General features: G+C 41.8%; 1 protein-coding gene across 3 annotated transcripts in view; it reads right to left on the reverse strand.

Annotated features, from left to right (window-relative positions):
- Positions 1 to 22,328, reverse strand: part of ECPAS (Ecm29 proteasome adaptor and scaffold) — a 59,018-nt gene that overhangs the window by 35,887 nt on the left and 803 nt on the right. For 2 of the 3 annotated variants that reach the window (XM_048932434.1, XM_048932433.1), the window contains exons 2-11: positions 13,617 to 13,747; positions 10,551 to 10,667; positions 8,074 to 8,192; positions 7,059 to 7,211; positions 4,783 to 4,951; positions 4,100 to 4,239; positions 1,926 to 2,007; positions 1,552 to 1,671; positions 1,332 to 1,417; positions 966 to 1,044 (exon numbers count right to left, since the gene is read on the reverse strand). In XM_048932434.1, coding sequence (XP_048788391.1) covers positions 966 to 1,044; positions 1,332 to 1,417; positions 1,552 to 1,671; positions 1,926 to 2,007; positions 4,100 to 4,239; positions 4,783 to 4,951; positions 7,059 to 7,211; positions 8,074 to 8,192; positions 10,551 to 10,667; positions 13,617 to 13,747 — 1,196 coding nt within the window. Of the gene's footprint in view, positions 1 to 965; positions 1,045 to 1,331; positions 1,418 to 1,551; positions 1,672 to 1,925; positions 2,008 to 4,099; positions 4,240 to 4,782; positions 4,952 to 7,058; positions 7,212 to 8,073; positions 8,193 to 10,550; positions 10,668 to 13,616; positions 13,748 to 14,098; positions 14,204 to 16,911; positions 21,669 to 22,328 lie in introns of those variants that run through there. The other variant, XM_048932432.1, reaches the window with a different exon arrangement.

The raw sequence follows: 22,328 nt of genomic DNA on the forward strand, positions 1-22,328 counted from the left end.
TATTTTCTATCCTGTCTCCAAAGTGCTCAAGCAGGCACTTCATGGACAAAATCCTGGAACGTAATGACATCAAAGAATAAAAGCATCAGATAGGAACCAAGAGAACATGCTTTTCCAAAAGAAACAGAAAATTAGAAACAGTGACAAAATGCACATCTTTCTTCTGGTGTCAGTTAATGGGGTTTTACTTTGAGGCTGGTAACTACAAAGATCTGGCAAAATACAAAGCAATACCTAAGGAACATTGAAACTTTCCACTGACCCTAAACACTAGCTTTATAGAAGGGAAGCTGTTTGAGCAATGAATCCTGCAAATGACCAATTCCACCTACTTAAACAATCCTTTACTCCCTCCTAATCAGTCCTTTTTCACCTCTTTCACAATGGCAGAGGAGATTCACACCTTCAAACACCAATTCAAACCAGAGGATCACAGCCAGTGGTTCAAAGGTACCAGCAAAAGGAGGAGTGTTGCACAACAGAGGTCTGGGCCAGAGCAGCACTTGCAATTCTGTTTTTAACATGATTTCCATAGCAATACTCTCACTGGATAAATAGGAAGGAAGGTATTACAGTTTCACACTATACATGCTTGGCAAAATGGAGTGCACACCTAGAGCTGAGGTCTGTCTGCTCCAAAGTAAAGACTAATAGGAAATGGATGCTACTCTGTTTCACTCTTTAGATTACCATCACTATTATTTCCCAAGAATTAGCAAATAGTGATCAAGCACCGATCCAGAGCAGTTAAATAAATAAAACAGTTTTCCCATAATATGTAACCTTTTAAAATATTTCCTTCTTCTCTTACAACAAAATTTCTTAAGGAGTGTCCATGGAGAGTCACCTCAGGCAACTACATACAAATAAAAAGATTTATCTGCTACCACCATAAAGACATTTGTCTTTTGCTTGTATGTATATGAAGATTCGCAGTTCTGTAAGTAAAGAACCTTTCAGCTTACCTCTTTGTATTCATTGATCACCTTTGTAAGTCCATTTAGAAGCACTGGGCCTAATGGCTTTATTTTACTTTCTGGACAACTGAAATTACAAATATCAAAGAACATGAAATTTCCTGCATCCCTTAAAAATATACTGTCAATATTACTTTTATTTCCCCTCAGCTTTGCAAAATCACAGCTTGACATGCACAAGCATACACACAACCCCTGTGCCCCTTTATTCCCAAGATTAAAGGAAAAAAACCCATCCTAATTTCTGTGAGTTATAGTAGTATTCTTCGACCTTATTTAGGTTACATATTTAATAAATATGGTGGCTCCTAGGCAAACTGTTAGAACACTTTATGCACACTCCTGATTACTTACATAATGCAAATATGATGCACAAACTGCAGGGACAGACTTCTCAGTTTTGCATTTGTGTTTGCACCAAAGAGTCCATCATAAACCACCTGGACAGACCAAATACAGAACAGATCAGAAAGTGTCCAGTCTCATATTCAAAGATTTTCTAGTTCCCCTGCTTCAAGCAGCACTATTATCAAGAAGCTCATTTGAAAAAGCAGCTTAGGAACATACATGTTACCTGAATGTTGGCTGGGAATGTTTCTGCAGCTTGTCTGGATTGTAGAAGATGAGGAACAATCTTTAATTTAACACGAGTGCTGACTGACTCTCGTTTCATTTCTGGCTTCAGAACAGATCCCTGTCATAAAAAGAGCTGAAATAAGACGGGCATTGTTGCACAGCAGTACTTTCAAGTTTGCTAAATTACCTTCTGCAACTCAGATGAACTGGGACATTTCTTTGAGAAAAAATAATCAACAGCACATTCATTGAAAGCAGAGATCAGAGGAAGCAACAGATCTAAGAAACACGTGTGCATAGTTTAACGAATAAAATAAGGCAACAACAACTTCAGAAATTGAGTATGTATACAACTCTGTACATAAATCCTACCTCCTTGGTTTTCAATGGTATATCCCCAAGATACACCTTATACATTTTGTTGATGATAGCAGGGTTGTTCCAGTCAATTAAACTAAAGAAGAAAACACATCAAACACCAACTTAGGATACTGAACATTGATTACTTAAAAAAAAAATTCATCTTACATTGCGCATCACATGTCTATTCTTAGTTGAGTTTAATTAGATTTGATTTGACTTCTGACCACTCCTCCCATGTAGTGTATAATAAGGACGAACATGATTATATGCCCCAACTATAAGTTGCAGTAATGTGACTAAATAAGTAATCAGAAATGTATGCTCTCACTTCTTGTCCAATGAAAGAAATGTACTGACTGAATACGAAATGGTCATCTATTAAGAAATGCCTCCATATTCATAAGCTGCAGTGCCCTGGTGTTTTGTTGAAGAGGTTGTTTGTAATCTTAGGATTATTTAATCACAGTCTACCAGACTCATCTATTTGCCCACATGATAACTACAGCCACACAATCATAGAATGGTTTTGGCTGCAGGAGACCTTTAAGACCACATCGAGTACAACTCCTTTGCCATGGGCAGGGATAACTTTCACCACACCGAGTTCCTCAAAGCTCTATCCAACCTGCCTTTCAGCACCTCCAGGGACATGACATCCACTGCTTCTCCAGGCAGCTTGTGCCAGGGCCTCACCACTCTCTGAGTAAGGAATTTCTTCCTAATACCTAACATAAATCTCCCCCCTTTTCCCTTTAAAACCATTCCCTTTTGTCCTCTTGCTACATTCCCTGATAGGGTCCCCATCCGTCATTCCTGCAGATCTGCTTCAACATTTCACATCTTTCCTGAGATGGAGGCCCCAGACATGGACACAGTAATCCATATGGGACCTCACGTGGGCAGAGCAGAGGACAACCACTTCCCTCTCCCAGATGAAGCCATCCCTCCTTTGATTCAGCCCAGGATACATTTGGCTATTTAGGCTGCAAGTGCACACTGCTGGCTTACATGCAGCTTTTCATCCACCACGGATCTATCAGTAGAATTCTATGCATGTGAGGAAACTGATTAAGTATAAATGCATTTTACACACAGAACACAGTGGTAAGAAAAATTAGAATATATTAGAAGATATATTAGAATATATCTGAAAGAATCTGAATCTCTGTCTTGTAACTTTTCTCAGGTATCTTGATTTAGCTGATGCTGTCTATTGGAGAACTGTTTCAAACACACAAGAATATACAAAATAAGCAAAAGGAAACAAATGTAGACATCCATACTTCAAAATCTGAGGAAGACACGACCATCTCCTTTCAGCAAAGCAGCTGATTTCTAAACAAGTGAATTGTGAAGTATGCTCTATTTCTCATAAAAGACTCAACGCTGCATATTAACATGTGTTTTGTCCAAATACTTTGCTTTCCAGATGTAGAATACCAACACCAAAGGAAAGATGAGACAATCACTAAAAGAACAGAATATCTTCATTCACCAGACTGTCCTATTTCTCTCCAGACAGTAGAACCATCTCCTATGCAGTTTCTGAGGCACATGAACAGACTTGAATGGAGACAGTTTCACATTGCATAACTGACTCCAAGCTAAGTAGCTCTTAGCTTCTAGTAATAGCGAAGCTATCCACACTTCCCAAAGACAAGTCTATCTCAGTCTACATCTTGGAGCACAAGCCAACATACTTCACATGGTCATTGACTCAGCAAACAGTATCAACAGCAATTTTCCTAGTCTCATGAACAGTTAATGACAGAAGCATTATCCACAGATGATGAAAGCTGAACTGCAGACAAGCAAAAATGCAAACAATGGTGGCTGCCAAGCTTTCTAGACTACAGTTCACTTCACAATTAGTCTCTTTACCTCCTAGCTAAATCAAATGAAAGTTTTCTTTTCCAAGAAATGCAGTATCTATATATACTGACTAGCTGTGACTCACTTACCCAGACATAACAGGTCAACAGTAATCCACATGGGACAATGTGGAAACCAAGGAGTAAGAGAACGGCGCAAATGTAGTACCAAGGATGACTGCAGTTACAGCTTCAGCACCAGAGCCTACTGATTTTCCCAGTTGTGAGACTAAGCTACACTGTTCCACATTAGCTGTACTGAGCATCATTAGAAACACTAGCATCATCTTTTCTAAATATCCAGATCTGTACCTTTGTTTGCTCTTCAATTCAAGGTCTGCTGCAGTGGCCACGCTGTGTCTTGTATCACTGGAGGCTACAACCAGATGTACAACAGCTTCAAGTTCCGGCACCTGCTCTGCTTCAATGAACTTCACTATCCCCAGCTTACACTATTAAAGAAAAAAGTGGAAGGTAAATGCAGTTTTACTGACATGAAAGCATATGTCAAAATAATCATAGCAACTCAACTGTCTGAAATGCCAGCTTTTTGCCTGTTACATTCAAATTCATATGCTCTCAACAGTATTATCCTCTTGCACCCCTTCAAGCAACTACTTGCTGCTCACTATCTGCATACTGATCAGGGAAACTCTGCTGACACCTGCTAAAAAGGCATAAGTCTTAGAGTGTAAGTTTTTCTACCTTACTATCTGCAAGAATAAGATGCAAGAGTATGCTGTGGTCATGCCTGCTTCCTAACCAGCTCAGAGAACTGCTGGCAGAAAGAGGGAGGTACCACTTACCTCTACTCCACTGCTGGAAAGCTTGTTAAGGCACCACATCCAAATTACTCAGTACATTTGCTCAAGCAAATGAAAACCTGGCCAGAATTAGTTTAAAAATTTTCCCTCCAGCCTTCTCTTGCTCTGCGTGTAGCTGTCCTGGTTACCACCCCTCAGTTCCCCACAGTCAGTTTCTGTGACTGCAAGTACCTGCTCCAGCAGCTCTGGTGTCCATGGGCTATCTCCAATTACTCTCTTGGCTGCATAAAAGCTCATCCCTGGAGGCGGCTGAGGGATTCCAGGACCTCCCACAGTACTTGATGAAGAGCCCTGGCCTGAGGGCATGTTTTGCCGACTCTGAGATTCATTCAGTACGTACCTAAATATGGAATGGAGTTTCATTAGAGGCTTTGCCACTCCATATTGCTGATTGAATTGGAGGCTGGAATGGGTGGAATACAAATGACCTATTCAATTTCATGTATTCCTCTTCAATTAATCCACAACTCCAACACAAGACAGAATTTTAATGATTTGAGACACTATCTTATTATACTTGTCTGGAAAAAAGAAACAAAATCATGAACAAAACAACAAATAACTTTATTAAGAGAAGGGTCCACTTGCATTTCTGGGGAAAGCATCTCAGGTTACAAACCAAAATGAATTGTCTCTGCAATATTAAGTCAATATACAGAGTACTAGATTTGGCAAAGTTACATTAAAAGCTTTTGCAACATTTGTATGATTTCTGTGAAACACCTCGAACTTTTTAAGGGAAGTAATGACATGGGCAACACAGCAAAGTAGCAAGAAGCAATTTCTGACAACAAAAACACAGGTATAGGGAGTGGCAGTTTTAGTGGCAAGAAAAGTTATGTTTACAGAGCTCGGTCATTTTGCAGACTGGCGAGTTTAGCAACTCTATGAATATTTGCATATCTTGGCAAAAATCAACCTGCCTCTCCCTGTACACCTGGAAACTCGCTCAATACAAGCAGTACAAGAAAGCATCAAAACTGTAGAAGAGACCAACAATAACTGTACTGCTCCAGACAGCCATAATGTGTTCTGCATTTAGCACACAAACAAACAGAAGCAAGCAGTCACAACAGCAAGGACAGATGTTCTTCCTAAATCTCCAAGAAGAGATTTTGATGTCATAATTGTAAACACCTCATTTTAAGCCTTAAAGCCCCGAAATTAGGCTTTCTGGCTTTTACCATATGTAAACTGGCAAGGCTAATTCACAAACAGGTAATGAGTGAGCAAGTTCTACCAGGCATAAATTAGCAGTCAGCAATTGCAACATCTTGCCCCAGGGAGCAAGACTTTAGAAGAGGGTCAACCAGAGCCTAAGGCTAGATGAAGAAAGACACTCTTTGAGCATTTTTCTTTCTGAAAAGAAAATGAAATCAGAAAAAGATGCCTACTCCTTTCCCCTAACATCACGGTCTCTCTGAGTATTTAAAAATTATTTGGCATGCTTGGCCAAAGTACAAAAGCATAAGGAACTGAAGTCACATTAAAATACCACAGGACTTCACCTCCTGAAGTTACAGACGCATTAGTGTGGAATGAAGCTAGCAGCATAAACCTGGGCAAACCTGAGCTGAGAACAGAGAATTAGACTGGGCATTCAGAACTCTCAACTGCCACACTCTACACACTCAAATGGCAAAGATGTGGCCTCAAACTGCTGACAGGAACATGCCTTTCAATAGAGATGCATGCAGAAAGACCATATGATCACAATTTAAAAAGTCACTCTTGCAAGTTATTCCACTTGCATATAAGATGGTAAGGTGCCCAAAAGATCCTACCAGCATCCATGAGCTATTAGAAAATCTGTTCCTGCAATAGAATTATTTCTATTTTACTTCAAAAATTTTTCAAGCGATAAAAAGACATTTTAAAATTGGTAGAAAATAACTTCTGAGAAAGTATTGATTTTAGACACCGGAAGATTCCTGACTAATAGTAAGCACTAAATTCAAGTTTGTTCTGTAAATTATTCTTGCTCTCAGAAACATGACACACCATTACAGCTCCATTTCAGATGCAAGAAGATCTTCTCATTAAAAGTTATGTTCTGAAAAGTACTAGACTGTGCTTACTTATGACCTTGGAGGGTTGAGACTCAAAACTCTACTGCACAAGTTCAAACATTTTGATTTCTATTTTAAAGATGTAGTTGTTTAAAAAGGTAGCTCATATGCCACATAACTTCACTTCTATCCCAAAGAGGTCAAAGACAGAGTAGTATAATATCTAATTAACCACAAAAACATGTTTTTTTAAATAAGGAAGGTGTTCATCTCATTCTTAAAATAAAGATCCTGCTTTGTATATTGCTGAAATATGTAATCAATTTCATTTGAAGAAATAACAGCACGTTTTAAGTTCAGCTTCCAAGGGTGCAGTTTGTGAAGTTTCACACATAAAGACAACGTTACTGGACAGCACCAACATTAACTCTTGCTTACCCATAAGGCATAAGAAGAACATCCAACATAAAGTCCAAAAGCAGCTGTACAGTCTTTGGTTTTTCAGCAAGATTAAATGGAGAAGCTGCTGCTTTCAGTGGTTCAGCAGGATATTTCATGTGAAAAAGGGTTGGTATTAGAAGATGCATTAGGCTGAAAAACAATTACATTTACTGCAACTATTTAAAAAAAACAGCAACACAACAACACAACAGTTTATTCCTAGCATCAAAGATATAGGTCTTTAAGAAGAGATATGGCCCTTAGTAGCTCAAAAAGGTCTTCACAAAACTTAAAATAATTAAATCCAGTAGCCTCTGATACTCAATATACTAAACAATGGAAGACAGGATATAAATTAGGATTTGTGTTTAAATTAGACCATGAAGTATGCAAGTATACACACACACTCACACACCCCTGGAAAGACAGAGTCACAGAGTCACTACCTTTTTCCAGTCTTGAGTGTTTTGCCATTATGCCACAAAGTACACTCTACAGCAACGTCATCCACAAGACATGTAAGGATACAAGTTTGAGTCAGCCTAGAGCAGATGTTGACTGATGCTGTTCAGCTTCAATAAACTGCCTACACAAAGTAGTTCTGGTATTTATGCACCCAAATTTCCCAAAGCCCCTTTTACTCATGTACTTGCCTTTTGATCAGGGTAAAGCCATGCTCCCAAAGAAAACAAATATCATGACACTTATCTCAAGAAAACCAGCAAGATTTTAGTACAAGACCTTTCAGCAAGCCTATTTTTAAAATACCTCTATGTTGCAGCAGTGCTGTAGAATAAATGAAGGAAATTATTTTTATGTCTTTCTCCATGGACACCTCAACCTAAGTTGCAAATCTATAATTAACAATCTTCTAGAAACATTTAGTACACAGCAATTCACAGCTTCTGTTGTGAACACACCACCACAGAAGAAGAAATCTGTTAGGAAAAGATACAGATGACTTTATTAAGATGATACAAACAGAATTTACTCCAAGCATACGCATTTATACCTGTCTTGCTGTGGTTGGGGTTTCCCTTCCATTGCAGTGAGAAGAGTTGGAGCCAATTCACATTGTCTTTCCACAGGCAAACGAGGGTATCCCATCTTAACATAAATAATGGTAAAATTCTAAAGAAATTAAAAACAAAACAAAACATAGTAATGCATAACAATGCAAAATATCCATTCTTTAAACTCTTCTGGAATGCAGTATTAAAATTTGGTGGCAGGAAACAGATCATGTTTTGGAAGACCAATTTCTTAATTACAAGGCTGAATAGAATCAATGCTTTTTGAGGGCTGGAAAACCCTTCTAGTGAAGAAAGGTTGGGGAGTTGGGCTTGTTAGTTTAGAAAAGAGAACACTGCAGGGAGACCTACATTGCAGCCTTCCAGTACTCGAAGGAAGTTTACAAACTGGAGGGGGAAGAACTTTTTACACAGTCTGACAGTGACAAGACAAGGGGAAGTGGCTTTAACCTAAAAAGGGGGGAAATTATGTTAGATATTAGGAAGAAATTCTTCATTCAAAGGCCCTGGCACAGCTGCCCAGGGAATCTGTGCAGGTGTTCCAGGTGTGCCAGGTTGGACGGGGCCCTGGGCAGCCTTACCCAGTGGGTAGCAACCAACCCGCAACAGAGAATCTGGAACTCAGCTTTACCTGAACTACAACTTCAATGAAATCAAACAGTGCTCTCACTTACCTATTTTTCTAAAAGAAAAATGTTACCCATTATTGAATAAACACAGAGTCAGCTGCATAGGCAAGTTTTCTTTTGAGATGTGTTTCTGAATCATCATATTTAAAAGCTGCAAATGCAATCCAAACAGAGTCCAGGGACAAGACAGCATAGCAGTACTGAATACTGGACAATCTTTAATTGCTACCATTGATCCAAATCTAGCTTGTAACTGGAGAGAAAGAGCTTTGTGCTCTTGAAATAATAATGTAAATTCAGTTACCAAGTTTTGTATAAAATAAACAAAAAAACCCCACAAATCACTTAAAAAACTAACAACAAACTGCTACTAAGAGGTTAAAGACTAATGAAGATGAAGAGCTGAAAACAGAGAGACTATTTTTGATCTTTAATTCATTCTGGTAGTCTCTCTGACTGAAAATACATTGAGAAAAAACAGTAACAGAGATAATTCCAGAATGGTGCTGACAGTTGTGTAAGCTCCTTTCTCCAGCTAGCTCAATAAAATGTGAGACCTAGTTATGACCTACTGGATCTAGTCACAATCTGCTCATCCCAACTACCACTCTGTGATCAAAATAAATACTAAGTTCAGCTTGTCAAAGGATGCAGTGAAGAGGAGAAACTCAGGGAAAACCTACATGCAAGGAGAAGGCTGACAGCCATAGTACACCAGTGCAGTCCAATGCAGTGCAGATCTCAGCTGTGTACCTCATTTGCTGGCAGTTATTTGGCAAGAAGCACAAGCAACAATTCATAGCAGGAACTCTTAAAAGACTGAAGCAGACCTACACAGCACTGAAGTGGGAAGCATTATATTTCTTCATAGATGGCACTTGCTAAATTTTTTCAGAGCCCACTACCTCACTGCACATAATAATAGGCATCACCCATACATCACTGAACACAGACTTCTGACACATGCTGCCAAAAGCAGTTTGTCTTCAGATACAGTGGTTCTTTTGCTGCCCTCAGAAACATGCTAGACTAGACTAGAACACTGCACCCACTTTGCAAAGGTGAACTCCGGATAATCATACTTGTTTGCAGTCAATCTGAGATTACTTCCACGTGACTGCAGTTTTAAAGTAGAAATACCTTCCTTTCTGTTTTTTGAGGCCTTACGTTTTCCATTAACGCCACATACGACGCAGCAGCCAAATGAGATGAGCAGAAGCTCATTTGGGAAGCTCAAAGCTTCCCTCCAATTTTATCCCTTGCTCATGATTGGTATTTGCAACAGATTTATCACATCTCAAATGACAATCATCTTCCTCAGTCTTACAAAACATCTAAAAACATTTTCCAACTATATTTAATGAAACTATTTAGTATGTAGTTTTACAACCCATAAAATATTCTTAATCTTTTCTTGCTCAACAAGGGTCCTGACTCTAAAAACATAATTAAAAAAAAAGTGCTGTCATGTGTTCAGAGACATGCAGATGCTGTAAGTAAGGCCCCATTTCTTCACACATGCAGACGAGGATTGGCAGCAATTTGCAGAGTGGGGCTGCTGCAATAAGCAGGCTCCGTACAACAGAAGCAACGACAACGGTCTGTGAAAGATCAAGAGTAATTTTAACAAAATCAGCACCTTAGCTGTTTCATAAAACCAAGTTTTAACCCTACCAGGCTATTTAGTTTAAAAAAATGCTTAAGAGGTCAATATCCTTTCAATAACATACTTGCTAGGAGAACAGACAGAACTAAATGCAAAAGCTTTAAGGAATATTCTGCTTATTTCAAGTAAACCAGCAGCTGTTATTGGAAGAACAGATACTTACAGTGACAAAAGACACTGCAGAAGGATCTTGATACTGAACTAGCAATGTCTCTACAGGAAGCTGGATTTTTGGGCGACTTTTTATTCGCTTATTCAGATGAACCAGCAGCTCCATGACCTGAGAGGAAGAAAAAAAAAAAAAAAGAAAGAAATGAAAGAACCCCTGCTGTTCATCCACCTGCACTGCCTGGGTGGAAACTAGAAGAATGGAGATTGAAGAGCTTGGAAAGAAGGGGGCTGGAGGAAGGTGTTTTCACTTTTATTTAGTTCTCACTGTCTTACTCCATTACTAACAGAAAATAAATTAATCTCCCACAAGTCTTGTCAATTTTGCCTGTGTTGGTAACTGGTTAGCAATCTCTGTGTCATCATCCTCACCCACAAGTTGTTTCATCTTGTTTTCCTGCTGCGGAGGAGTAAGAGTGACTGGGTGGGCAATCAGCCCAGGTCACCCCATTACATAAAGTGCCCTGAAGTAGGGTGAAAGCAAGTCCTGAAACTCTCTATTGGTCTATACTTCAGCAGCATACTGGCAACAGACTGATGTTATTTTTTACTCATTTATTAACTGAAGGAAAGCTACATTTTCAAAACAATTAAAACACTATAAGATTTCAAACCACAGTTAAGTTGCATGTGGATTTTTAAAATAACTTAATCTCCTTTCATGACAAGGTTGCCTATCTAGTGATCAAGGGAAGCCAGTAGACATGATCCTTCTTGGATTTCAAAGCTGCCTCTCACATCCTTCCGCACAAGATATCCAGCAAAGCACTAGAAAAAAAAAATAAATCACAGTAATGATGGGTGACAGCTCAAGCTCAAATGGTTACATCAGTAGTCAGGGCTCCCAGCTGCTGTAATTCAAGGAGTGCATTAATTTTGGGTGATACTGCAATAACTGCAAGAGAGTTACAACACAGTACCTCAGTTTTGCCACTTTGTCTACAGTCAGTAGCTTGGTGAACAAAGACTGTCCTTCTCCTTCCTTTCTACTCTATCTACTTTTTAAGCCTTAACTTTCCAATGGTATGAGCACTCGCAGCAAATATTAATTCCATTGCCTTAACATGTTTTTGAGGCTAGAGTTCAACAACAGGTACATTTTTGCTGATGTGCAGAAGTCATAAGCCCTTCTCTCTGCTCTGGTCAGAGGGATGGTGGAACTAGAAAATCATTAAGGCACCTTCAGACATAAACCACTCTGTGATCCTGTGCAAAATATAATATAAAAATATTCTAAGAAATTTCATTAGCTAATTGAGTGCCTTTCTTCATAGTTTCAAGAGCACATGATAACTACATATTTATAAGGACCCTCCCTCCAAGTCTGAATACATCCATTAGCACAGTGGAATGGCATCATGTCTATCAAACCCCCTCTCATGCTATCACTGTCAGGTCCATGTTTCATTCAGAACCTTTTAATTGCTCGGACCTCTTATATTCAGCTGCCTTTCTGGTCAAATCCTCCTGGCAGAACAGCAAACACAAGCAGGTGTTCCACTGTCAGAATCCATGTCTCCTCACTCATGCCTTTAACATGAAGTTTAACAACACTTCCACACAATCACAAGTGAAGCATCTCCACTGTGAAGAAAGGCTGAGTGAACTGGGTCTGTTCAGCCTTGAGAAAAGAAGAATGAGAGAGGACCTGATCCAGGTCTATAAATATCTGAGGTGTGGGGGGCAGAATGGCGAGGCCGGACTCTTTTCATTGGTGAGTGGAGACAGGACAAGGGGAAACGGCCGGAAACTGCAGCACAGGAAGTTCTGCACCAGTGTGCGCAAGAATTTCTTTACAGTGAGGTGACGGAGCACTGGAACAGGCTGCCAGGGAGGTGGTGGAGTCTCCTTCTCTGGAGATGTTCAAGACCTGCCTGGATGCCGACCTGTGCGACCTGCTGTAGGGAACCTGCTTTGGCAGGGGGTTGGACTCGATGATCTCTGGAGGTCCCTTCCAACCCCTACGATTCTGTGATTCTTTTTCTCACAATTACTCCTCCCTAAATCACCTAGGTCCATCCTTTTCCCCACCTTTGGCTCCTCCATTGAACACCACAAAGTTAGGCTTCAGCAATCCCAGAACGCTCTTCCTCTGCATCTCCTTGTGTGCTCTACCCCTAGGCAGTAATACCTCATTTTAAATAGTGCTTTGACGTTGGCCCATTTTGGTAGGCTTTGTCTCTTGACAGCAGAGTTGAGATTCTCTTATGGCAGCCATGAGAATGATCTGCACAGTGTCCCTTCTTCTGAGTCCATAATTTGGGTTTCCACCTGCCAATACATCTCTGTGCTCATGGACAACACAGCTCCACAAGCTGAAAGACTAATGACTGCCACAGTGGGTCTGCAATTAGGCGGGACAAGATGTCACACAGGTTCCTCCCTTTTCTGTTGTGCTCCAGAGCTGTTTCATGGATGTGGAGATGAGTTTTTATTATATAAGCTAATGCAGGGAACTGAATTCCTGAGGCACATATTCAATCCTAACTACAAAATATTTGTTCTCTCTAATTCACATCCAAGTAGGAGAGGGCCAAACCATTTTGCAGGTAATACTGAACGTGCATCTGAATGAGCTCTGAAACAAAGCAGTCTTCTGTATTAGGGAAATGAATTCCTTCAGGCAGACATTAATTCAGACCTTCAAAATTACTTGGTTTTTGCTTCTACTCCTGCTGTCAAATGCTGAAAAACATCAGTGAGATATTTTGCACAGAGAAGGGGGCTTGCTCCACATGCAATCTGAGCCAGGTTGGATGTACAACACCTCTATCCTGGAAGCTGTGGCAGATGACTCTGAGGGAATAAGTCTCTGTTTCAGGTTAACTCACAGTAAGCTGGCTTCAAGCAGAAGCAAATACAGTCTGCATGTGCAAAAATCACACATAAACAAAACACCTTGTTTACACAGGCAATGACTATCTTCTTTCTCCCTATCAGGCTCACAGTAGCATTTCCTGAAAGAGTAAATCTCTTCACAAAAAGCAGCAAAGAGTATTTTAGTGCCATTTCCTTCTGCCTGATGAGAACAATGTACCGGTACAGTAGACTGCATCCTTACCTTTTTACGAACTCCTTCCTGAGTACTGGACAGCTTGAGGAGAACAGGGGGTAGGAATTTGGAAATAATATTCTGCAACTGCTCGTCTGTTTCTGCATGGCCGAGACGCAAAAACACACGTTCCAGTTGGTCTGCAGTTTAAAGAAAATAAGAGAGGAAAAATAAATCAACAAGATTAAAAACTGCAGCAACATGATTTTTTTTTCTTCACGAACATCCCTTAGTAGGCTCATAAGAGATGCTACACACAAATACCTTTGTCTCAGCAACACTAAGAACAGACCCACCTTTTATTTTTAACACTAACTAACAGAGTAAACCAGCCCAATGACTCTCTGTACTCTTCTCCACAAGTACATACAAAGGACTCCTATTACAGACAGAAGCAGTAAAAATCTCCATGATATTGCTTTATATTTTGTTTCAAGTAAAAACCAAAACATGTCCAAAGGTGGTATGAAAGGTTGTCATCTCTAATTCACCTTTTGCACTTCTTGCTTTCACAGCAAAGCTGTGTGGCTGTAGAGCTGCTAACTTCTGGAAGTATGCTGTGATCTGCATTCAGACCATGACATCCCATATCTCTACTAAATAATAACAGAGCACAAAAGATTTAGCAGCCAGTTCTTATTCTTCTTCTTGTTAAATTTATGGTTCTTGTCATGCCTGGGGACCTCATTGTTGTAGATGCTGTGCAAACAGAACAAAACAACCACATAGAGCAGGACCCAACACAGATTACAGCTAGTGCCACAGCAATAAAAAAAAGTCCAGGCAAAGCACGTGATATAAGCTTTGGGACAAGTCACACCACAGCAGCAGTGAATTAACTAACAGGCTGTAGACTTAAGAAGCACGAACAACAAGTTATAAGTGAAAAGGTCCTCGAAAAGCTTAAGACTGCTGATCAAAATTTAATATCAGCGGGAGAATTCATAGGACGTCTTGACACAGATCCACCCATTCTGTCCATAACCAATTTTTTTTTCTTTCTAAGCCACACAGATTCAGAATATCTCTAAAAAGCTGTACAAATGTTGTTTCAATTAGCTGCCGACTTGTTACAATTTTTTTAGCTTCCCCTCCCCGTCCCCCCCAAAAAAAAGACAATATTACCATCAATAGGAAAAAGGCTGCAACTACAAAACACAGATATGTTGCTGCAACTTAAAACACTACTATCCTACTATCACTCTGTGAAGCTGCTGGAGTTTTGTAACAAAACTCAAATAGCAGGTCTCCTAGCCAAAACAAAGAAGGAAAACAACAAGAAAATTAAATTCCACAAGCAGGAAGAAGTTGCAAATCCTTCAAGACTGAGAAAAAAAAACAACAGAAAACATCCATTTTCTCATTGAGATAGCAGAAGACCATTTCAAGAAAACAGATGAGACCAAGTTCTTCTGTCAGCAGCTCACATACATGGGCTGAGAACCATCTGCCTTTGTATAGAGGATGGAAGAGCTAATATTGAAGGCATCTGCAGCTGGCCCAACAGCTATACCTGCAGCAAAGCCAGACCTGCCCAGCACTCTGCTGCTCTGACAGCCAGGCTGGGTGCTGGCACACAGCACTGGGAGCCTCCCTGCAGGCAGCAAGGAAATGTCTGATGTGTTAAGGGACTAAAGGCCTTAGTGCACCCTGCAGGAGGAAACTGCTTCCCTAACAGCTAACCTGGAATGATCTGGCAGAAGCCAAGATTAGAGGGTGACAATGAAAACTCTCCTTCAGAGGAAAACGATCACTGGGAGGGCTAAGAGGTAAAAGAGAAAGTGTGTCTGCAGGGAATAGGTAAAAGACTGGGTAAATATACACTACTAAAGGTGAGTGAACATAAAGGACGCTCAAATACAAAAGCTCTGGTCAGGAAGTCCCCCATGATGTAGCTGCAGAACAGCTTCACTGTCATATATATATATATATTTTTAATCTGTCCTATCCATGTGGTGACTCCTTATAGCGCCATCCCTCCTCTGCCAGCTGCAGATTAAACACCTCCAACATATCACCTCCAACATTTTATTTTCTGCTCAGTAAGTGACAAGCAGCTGAAAAGAGAAATGTGAAATTTTAGCATCAGGGAAATTATAAGCCAAAACTCTGCAGCGCTCACAATGCAGACTTGCAAGCTGATCTCATTTCAGACAGATTTCACAGAACATTTAGGCTGTCAGCTAGTCAACAATCTTAAGATATTTATCTCTTTTTATTTTTAAATCCCAAATCCCTTTTCACCTTCCTTTTTGTGTTGTATTTCACTACTTGAAATACCTCCTGCCTCCAGGATGTCTAACGACCTAAAGAGTGCTCAGAGGCTGCCTGGGACATCCTATGCATCCTTAAGCACTGGAATAGGCTCCCCAGGGAGGTGATTAAACACAACCATCCCTGGATGTGTTTAAAAGCCATTTGAATGTGGTGGTCAGGGACATGATTTAGCAGACAGTTGTTAGAGTAGTGTGGTTAGGTTGTGGTTGGACTCGATGATCTTTAAGGTCTTTTCCAACCCGAGTGATTCTATGATTCTATGCAGAAGAAACAGCTCAAGCAATCAGTGGAATCAGATTTTTTCCCCTTGGAACTAGGACTCCAGGACACCACTACAAATCCACTGTTCTCATGGCAGCTGACTCAGGAACCTCCCCAGCACCACATTCCTTCGCAAGGGAAGAGATCATGCTCAACTGTAATGAAACACAAGTGAAGTTGTTTCCCCAAGCCATTTGCTTGAGCCACCAGGCCATTGGCATCTTCCAAAAGGTACAGAAGTACTGAACTACCATGAACCAGCTCTGAGTCCTGAGGCCATGAAGGCCAATGATATCCAGGGATTTAGAAGGATTTAGAAGCAGCACAAAGGAAGTTCTCCTCCACCTCCTTTCTGCCCCGGTGTGGCCACATCTGGAGTACTGCATCCAGTTCTGGGCTCACCAGTTGAAGAACAGGGAACTGCTGGAGGGAGTCCAGTGGAGGGCTGCAAAGACTATCAAGGAGCTGGACCATTCTCTGTAAGAGGAAAAGCTGAGAAACCTGGGCTGTTCAGCCTGGAGAAGAGAAGGTTGAGAGGGGATCCTATCACTGCCACTAAATATCTAAAATGGTGGGTGTCAAGAGGCTGGGGCCAGGCTCTTTTTGGTGGTGCCCAGTGACATGACAAGACGCAATGGGCACAAACATAAGAAGTTCCTTCTGAACACAAGGAACAACTTCTTTACAGTGATGGTGACAAAGCACTGGCATAGGCTGCCTGGAGGGGCTGTGGATTCTTCAGCTCTAGAGATATTCACAGACATACCCAGATGTCGTCTTTGCAAACTGCAGAGAATCTGCGTTAGCAGGAGGCTGAACCAAGGGATCTCCACTGGTCTTTTCCAACTCCTACGGTCCTGTGATTCCTATGACTCCTGTGAACTACAAGCATTTACACAATTTCCAGCTTCTCATATTATTCAGTTGGTACAAGGAGCAAACAGAACTGCAGTAACAAAACAGAAGAAGTTGGATGGGAGGAAAGCGAGGAGCAGAAAGAAAAAAAAAAAGCTACCCCGCTGCTTATCCTCTCCATGAAACAAGTTTATCACTTTTCTCACTCTCTTCATTCTCTTCCATCTAGTTGATTAAGCCCTAACGCTACAATCACATTTACTTGCCCCAGATGCTGGGATGGCCAGACCATTCAGGGAGCCTGGCTGCAGGTAGGAAACGAAGGAGTTTGCGAGCCTGCAAGCAAGTCACACTCCTGTGCTCCATTGCAAGCTGTATCCATAGCAGCAGCACAGGAAAACAAAGAAGGATCATGCCCATAGAGCTATAAATCTCATACATATCAACCATTCAATTCCCAGCTTTCATTCTACTGAGCAAGCCCACCTCTCAGGCTGTTGGTGCTGACAGCAGAGCAGAAGTTCTAGTGAACAAATGGCTCCAAGAGGGATGAGGCAGGGGGAAGGCAGCAGATGGAGTTGGACTGCAGCCTACCTATCATAGACCTGTCCAGGGTTACGGCCCCCATCAAGTACTGTAAATCTGCAGGGTTGTAGTTTCAAGAAGGGAGACCACGTGGCTTTACTGCAATAAAAACAATTAAAGCAAGGAGGTCTAACTTGCTTTGCTACATAGCACAGAAGAAAAGATGGCACAATAACACTTTGACTAACCCAAAGCAATTAAAATTTACTGCTGCAGCAATCTTACTGCAATTTGACAGTAACAGCACTACATTTCACATCAGAGAACCTCTAGCAACTCAGCCTTCACCACTGCTATCCCAAACCACGCACAGAATGCAGTTCATCTGACACCCTTCCTGCAATTTCTCCTTCCACAAGTTAATTCGAATGGTTAACAAAGATAATCTGCAAGTTGTTAGAAGCAGTGAAAGGAGCAAGTAGCGAAGATGACATTTGATAAAGTAGAGCAATAACCCCATCTAAGAAGGTGGTATTTCAGCTGCCTGGGATTGTGCAATGGCATCTCCTTCCTAAATGTCACATTAAGTTCTCATCTCAAAGTCAGGATGGCAATACTACCTTGCAATTCACTGCCACCTCTAACATCACTAGTATTAGCTAATTATTATACTTGCATAAATTACTTGCATTGTCAACCCACCACGAATCTGCTGAATATGATGATGGGGGAAGAACTCACTGCCGGAAACCATGGATCAACTAATAACAGACCAGAGAATTTACAAAAAAAAAACAAAAAAAAACAACACAAAATGCTGAGAAAGCTGAGAACGAAAGAGAGAAAGAAGCACAAGAAGCACGCATCAGTGGAAACACAACTAGAAACCCCAGTGCCCAGACATGCCAGGCTCTAAATAAATCACTCCAAGAACAAGCTTGCACTTCAGCACCTTCATGCCAATGGAAAAGACTAGAGCATGCACAGTCCACTGTGATCTTTGGGAGGAAAAATCCAAATCAGATTAATTCATTACTGTCATTCTGCGCAGCTCTGATTCCATTGTTTTTGGAATATTCTTTCAAATTTCCCTTTAGATATGTACATGAAAGCTAGCAGATGTTTCTTTAAAGAAAGATGATCAGCACATTGCCCACAGTCTGGCTATGGTGGTGGTGCCAACCATGGTCCTGGTCAGACTCGCCCACTGCATTAGGAAGCACATGAGAAATCATGCCTAGTTAAATAGGAAGTCTTCAAAACATTACGCATGCCACAGCTATGACAATGACCTTTCACTAAGGATTAAAATAAACAGCAAAGAATGAACTAACTGCATAAGTAGAAGGATGAATAACAGAGTTTTATTTTTAAAGCTCATACCATTAAGTTCATGCAAAATTTGTAATAGCTATTCATGTATTTTGGCATAGTCACAACTTATTTCCTAAAGGCTCTGCAGTATTTTCACAAAGCATTCAATTTTTTATGAGGCTTTTCTTGAAAAAAACATGTCTCCAAAAGGAAGAACACAAGGATGATTTAACAATAGGCACTGCGTAGGAAGAGACCTTCTCTTTCACCATATGCAGGAAACAAAGTGGCAGGACAACAAGATGAATCTTTGTACTCCTGCTTCCAGCAGCAGCGTCCAATTTGCTCCCACTGACACAGCGTACTTGGAATTTGAAATCCTCAAGTTACCATGGCAATGCAGTTACCTATTTGTGAGAAAATGTGTGTTTTACATTTTTTTTTCCTCTTTTTTTTTTTTTTGCTTCCTCCAGTCTCCATTTAAAATTACAAAAAAGAATACAAGATTCGGTGCTTAAGACCACACCTCTTGCAAAAACCAAATGACTCCAACTTGTGTGCTACAAGCTTCCAAGACCCTGTGACACTGGCTGTAGCATGGTCAGCAGTATCACTCGGCCTTCTTCAGAACTAACCCTGCAGTCAACAGCCCACAGCCTGCTCACTGAGACAACATGCCCCTTCTTCCAGTCTGCTCTATGGTAGCTTGCCAAACAGAACGACAGAAAGACATGGAAAGGATAAAGCAAATAAATAAATAGTTCAGTGTTTTCTACTCTTTAAAAGAAAGTAAGCAAACACCTTTGTTTTTTTTTTCCAGCTAAAATCACACGTGAATTCTTCGGATGCTTGGTCTTGCTAAGAGAGCTGGCCTATCAATTCTGCATTGCCAAGACATCATCTTGCTGAGCTCAGCTCCACTTCTTGTGCCCAGGCCCTCCTTCCCGTCCTCACAAAGACAGTCTTATCTCTTTCAAGTATTCATAGGCACTATGTGCAGCAGGTTGGCCATCTCAGCAACATGTACTGGTGCAACTGAGGATCAAACAAGATACCCTCTCCTTTTCATGAAAACAGACTCCAGAAACTACCAAGACTAGGACATGACTTGGTATTTAACTATCCTAGGAACAATTTAACTAGAAACCTAGGAGAAAGTCCTAGGCTCTCTGCAAAACAAAGAAGAGTAGAAAACCAAAGTTCTGTGCATAAAACAGTAAATTATCTTCACGTTCCTGGAAAAGTCTGTTTGACATATTAGTGGGACTGCTGCAATAAAGCACTTCCTGAAGCATGTCTCAGTACAGCAAACAAAAAGCCTCAGTTACTCAGGCACCACAGAACCAACACTTCATTGGAGTCCCCAGCATCTTCCCCAGAGGGAACACAGGGGTGACTCTGCCTGGATGGCACACAGACTTAGAGACAAACATCTGCTTCTGCAAAAGCTCCAACATCTTTCAGTGTCTCCAGAGAAAAGTAATTGTTTCTGTGCTATTCTGCATGCAGAAGGATCGAGTTAGGGAATCAAACTGGTTCTTGCCCACTGTGCCACTGCTAGAAAAGATGTCAAGTTCTTGTTGAAACGGTATTAGACTCTGGGAGAAAATACACCCTGTACAATTATAGCAGCAAACAGTGAGTCAGGATTTGCTGCATGCTATTCCTGGCTCTACCAGTAACCCATTATGCACCCAAAGGCAAACCACTTATGGGAGCATTTGTAGAATTGGGCTACATAGTGTTGTTCTAAAGGCTTTGACTGGAAAGCAGTGGGAATGCATTGGGAGGATTATATCCTTTATTCCATCCTGCCCTTCCATATTATGGAATTTTTATTTTTATTTATTTATTTTTTTTAAACGGAAGAGTGCATTCCAAATTCCACATATCTGCAATGTGCCAGGCTCAGGCCTCCCATCCAATTGACTGGCAATTACTCAAAATGAAATGCTCACTCTTACATCCGAACTTTTGCAGTTTCAGGATCAGTTAAATGGCTTTGCACTGATTTTTAACCTTCACTCTGATGCTGCTTTCAATTATCTTGACCTCTCAAACAGTCAGTACCCACCTATGTAACCTAAGCAAAGAACTTTGTGTTTTACTGGTGCTACAGAACTAAATACATATAAAAGGAAAACTGATTCTCAAATCTAAAACTAGTAATAATTACACCTCTTATTTTGGGACGTACCATCATTCTGAAAAGAAACAGATTTCTTTCCCCTTATGCTAGTGATATACTCTTTAAGTGCATCAAAAGAGGGGATGGTTCAGTTTCCCACTCCTCCTACGCCTTGAGGATAAAAGTTAATGGAGAAAGAGGAATGTAAGTAAGATGACAGTGGCAGATGAGGTACCAGGAAAAAACCAACAAACCAATCAAAAAAAACCCCAACACTCTTTCTCCACTGGACCAAACACAGTTTCTCACAAGGCTTAGAATTCAGTGAAATTTGCTCTGTTCTGAGGATGCAGCAGAGCAGCAACGACAACACCAGGCAGTTTTTGACACAAGTCTCGCTCTGAAGACATTCAGAGCAGTTCAACACAAAGGACTGTGGAGAAGCTGATCCGCAGCTCAGGACCGGTTTGCAGAATCAGCTCTGGGGCTGGGAAAGATAGAAACGCTGCACGGACAGAACCGGCAGAGCTGCGGGAAGGAACCGCACCGACTGCTGCGCCAAGCGGCGGAGGGACCTCCTGGAGGACAGCAGCAGCCAGGACTGCCGCGATCACGGCTTCTCCCAGTTGTCAATGGAATAAATAGCCTGGCATTCGTGCCCTCCAACACAAGGCTCGGCGTAACCCGAAGACCCGCACCCGGCCCTGCGTTACATAAAGCACATCCCCGGCGCTCCGTGTGCCACCCAGCCCCGCTCCTGAGCAGAACAAAGAGCGGTTGAAAGGTCACGCAACGGGCCGGACCACGAGCCCCCGGCGGGGTCACGCCTCAAACGGGTCTGGGCGGGGCCGCGAGGAGCCGCCAGGAGAGAGGCTCCGCCGCCCGCACCGCCCCGGAGCGCTTTCCTCCACAGGAAAGCAGCTCCACAGAAGCGAGCTGAGAGAACGAAAACCACCACGAGAAAAATCGCAATGGCATCAACAGCACCGATACGCTGCCAGACCTATCGTTCCAGAGCAACCTTTCGCTCAGCTGAGTCACACGCTGCCCATTAATTAATCCTAACCGTGAAGATCTCTACGTATCGCGGGGAAGGCAGGGAAACAGGACTCAGCGGAGAGGAGCAGGGCGCTTCCCGCGGACACGGTGCCGACGAGCGCTGTCCCCACCCCGAGCCCCTCAGCCCCCCCCGCAGCCGCTCCCCGAGCGCCACAGCCCCGCAAGGTCACACACGCCGCGGGGCAGGCCAGGCCGGGCCGCCGTCCCGGACTACATTTCCCAGCCGGCCGCACGGCCTTCCTCCCCAGCCCCCGATCCCCGCAGCCCCGGTAGCGCGGCGACCGCGCGCGGCCGGGCCCGCA

This window comes from Lagopus muta, chromosome Z (genome assembly GCF_023343835.1).
Source record: "Lagopus muta isolate bLagMut1 chromosome Z, bLagMut1 primary, whole genome shotgun sequence".
NCBI classification, from domain to species: Eukaryota; Metazoa; Chordata; class Aves; order Galliformes; family Phasianidae; genus Lagopus; species Lagopus muta.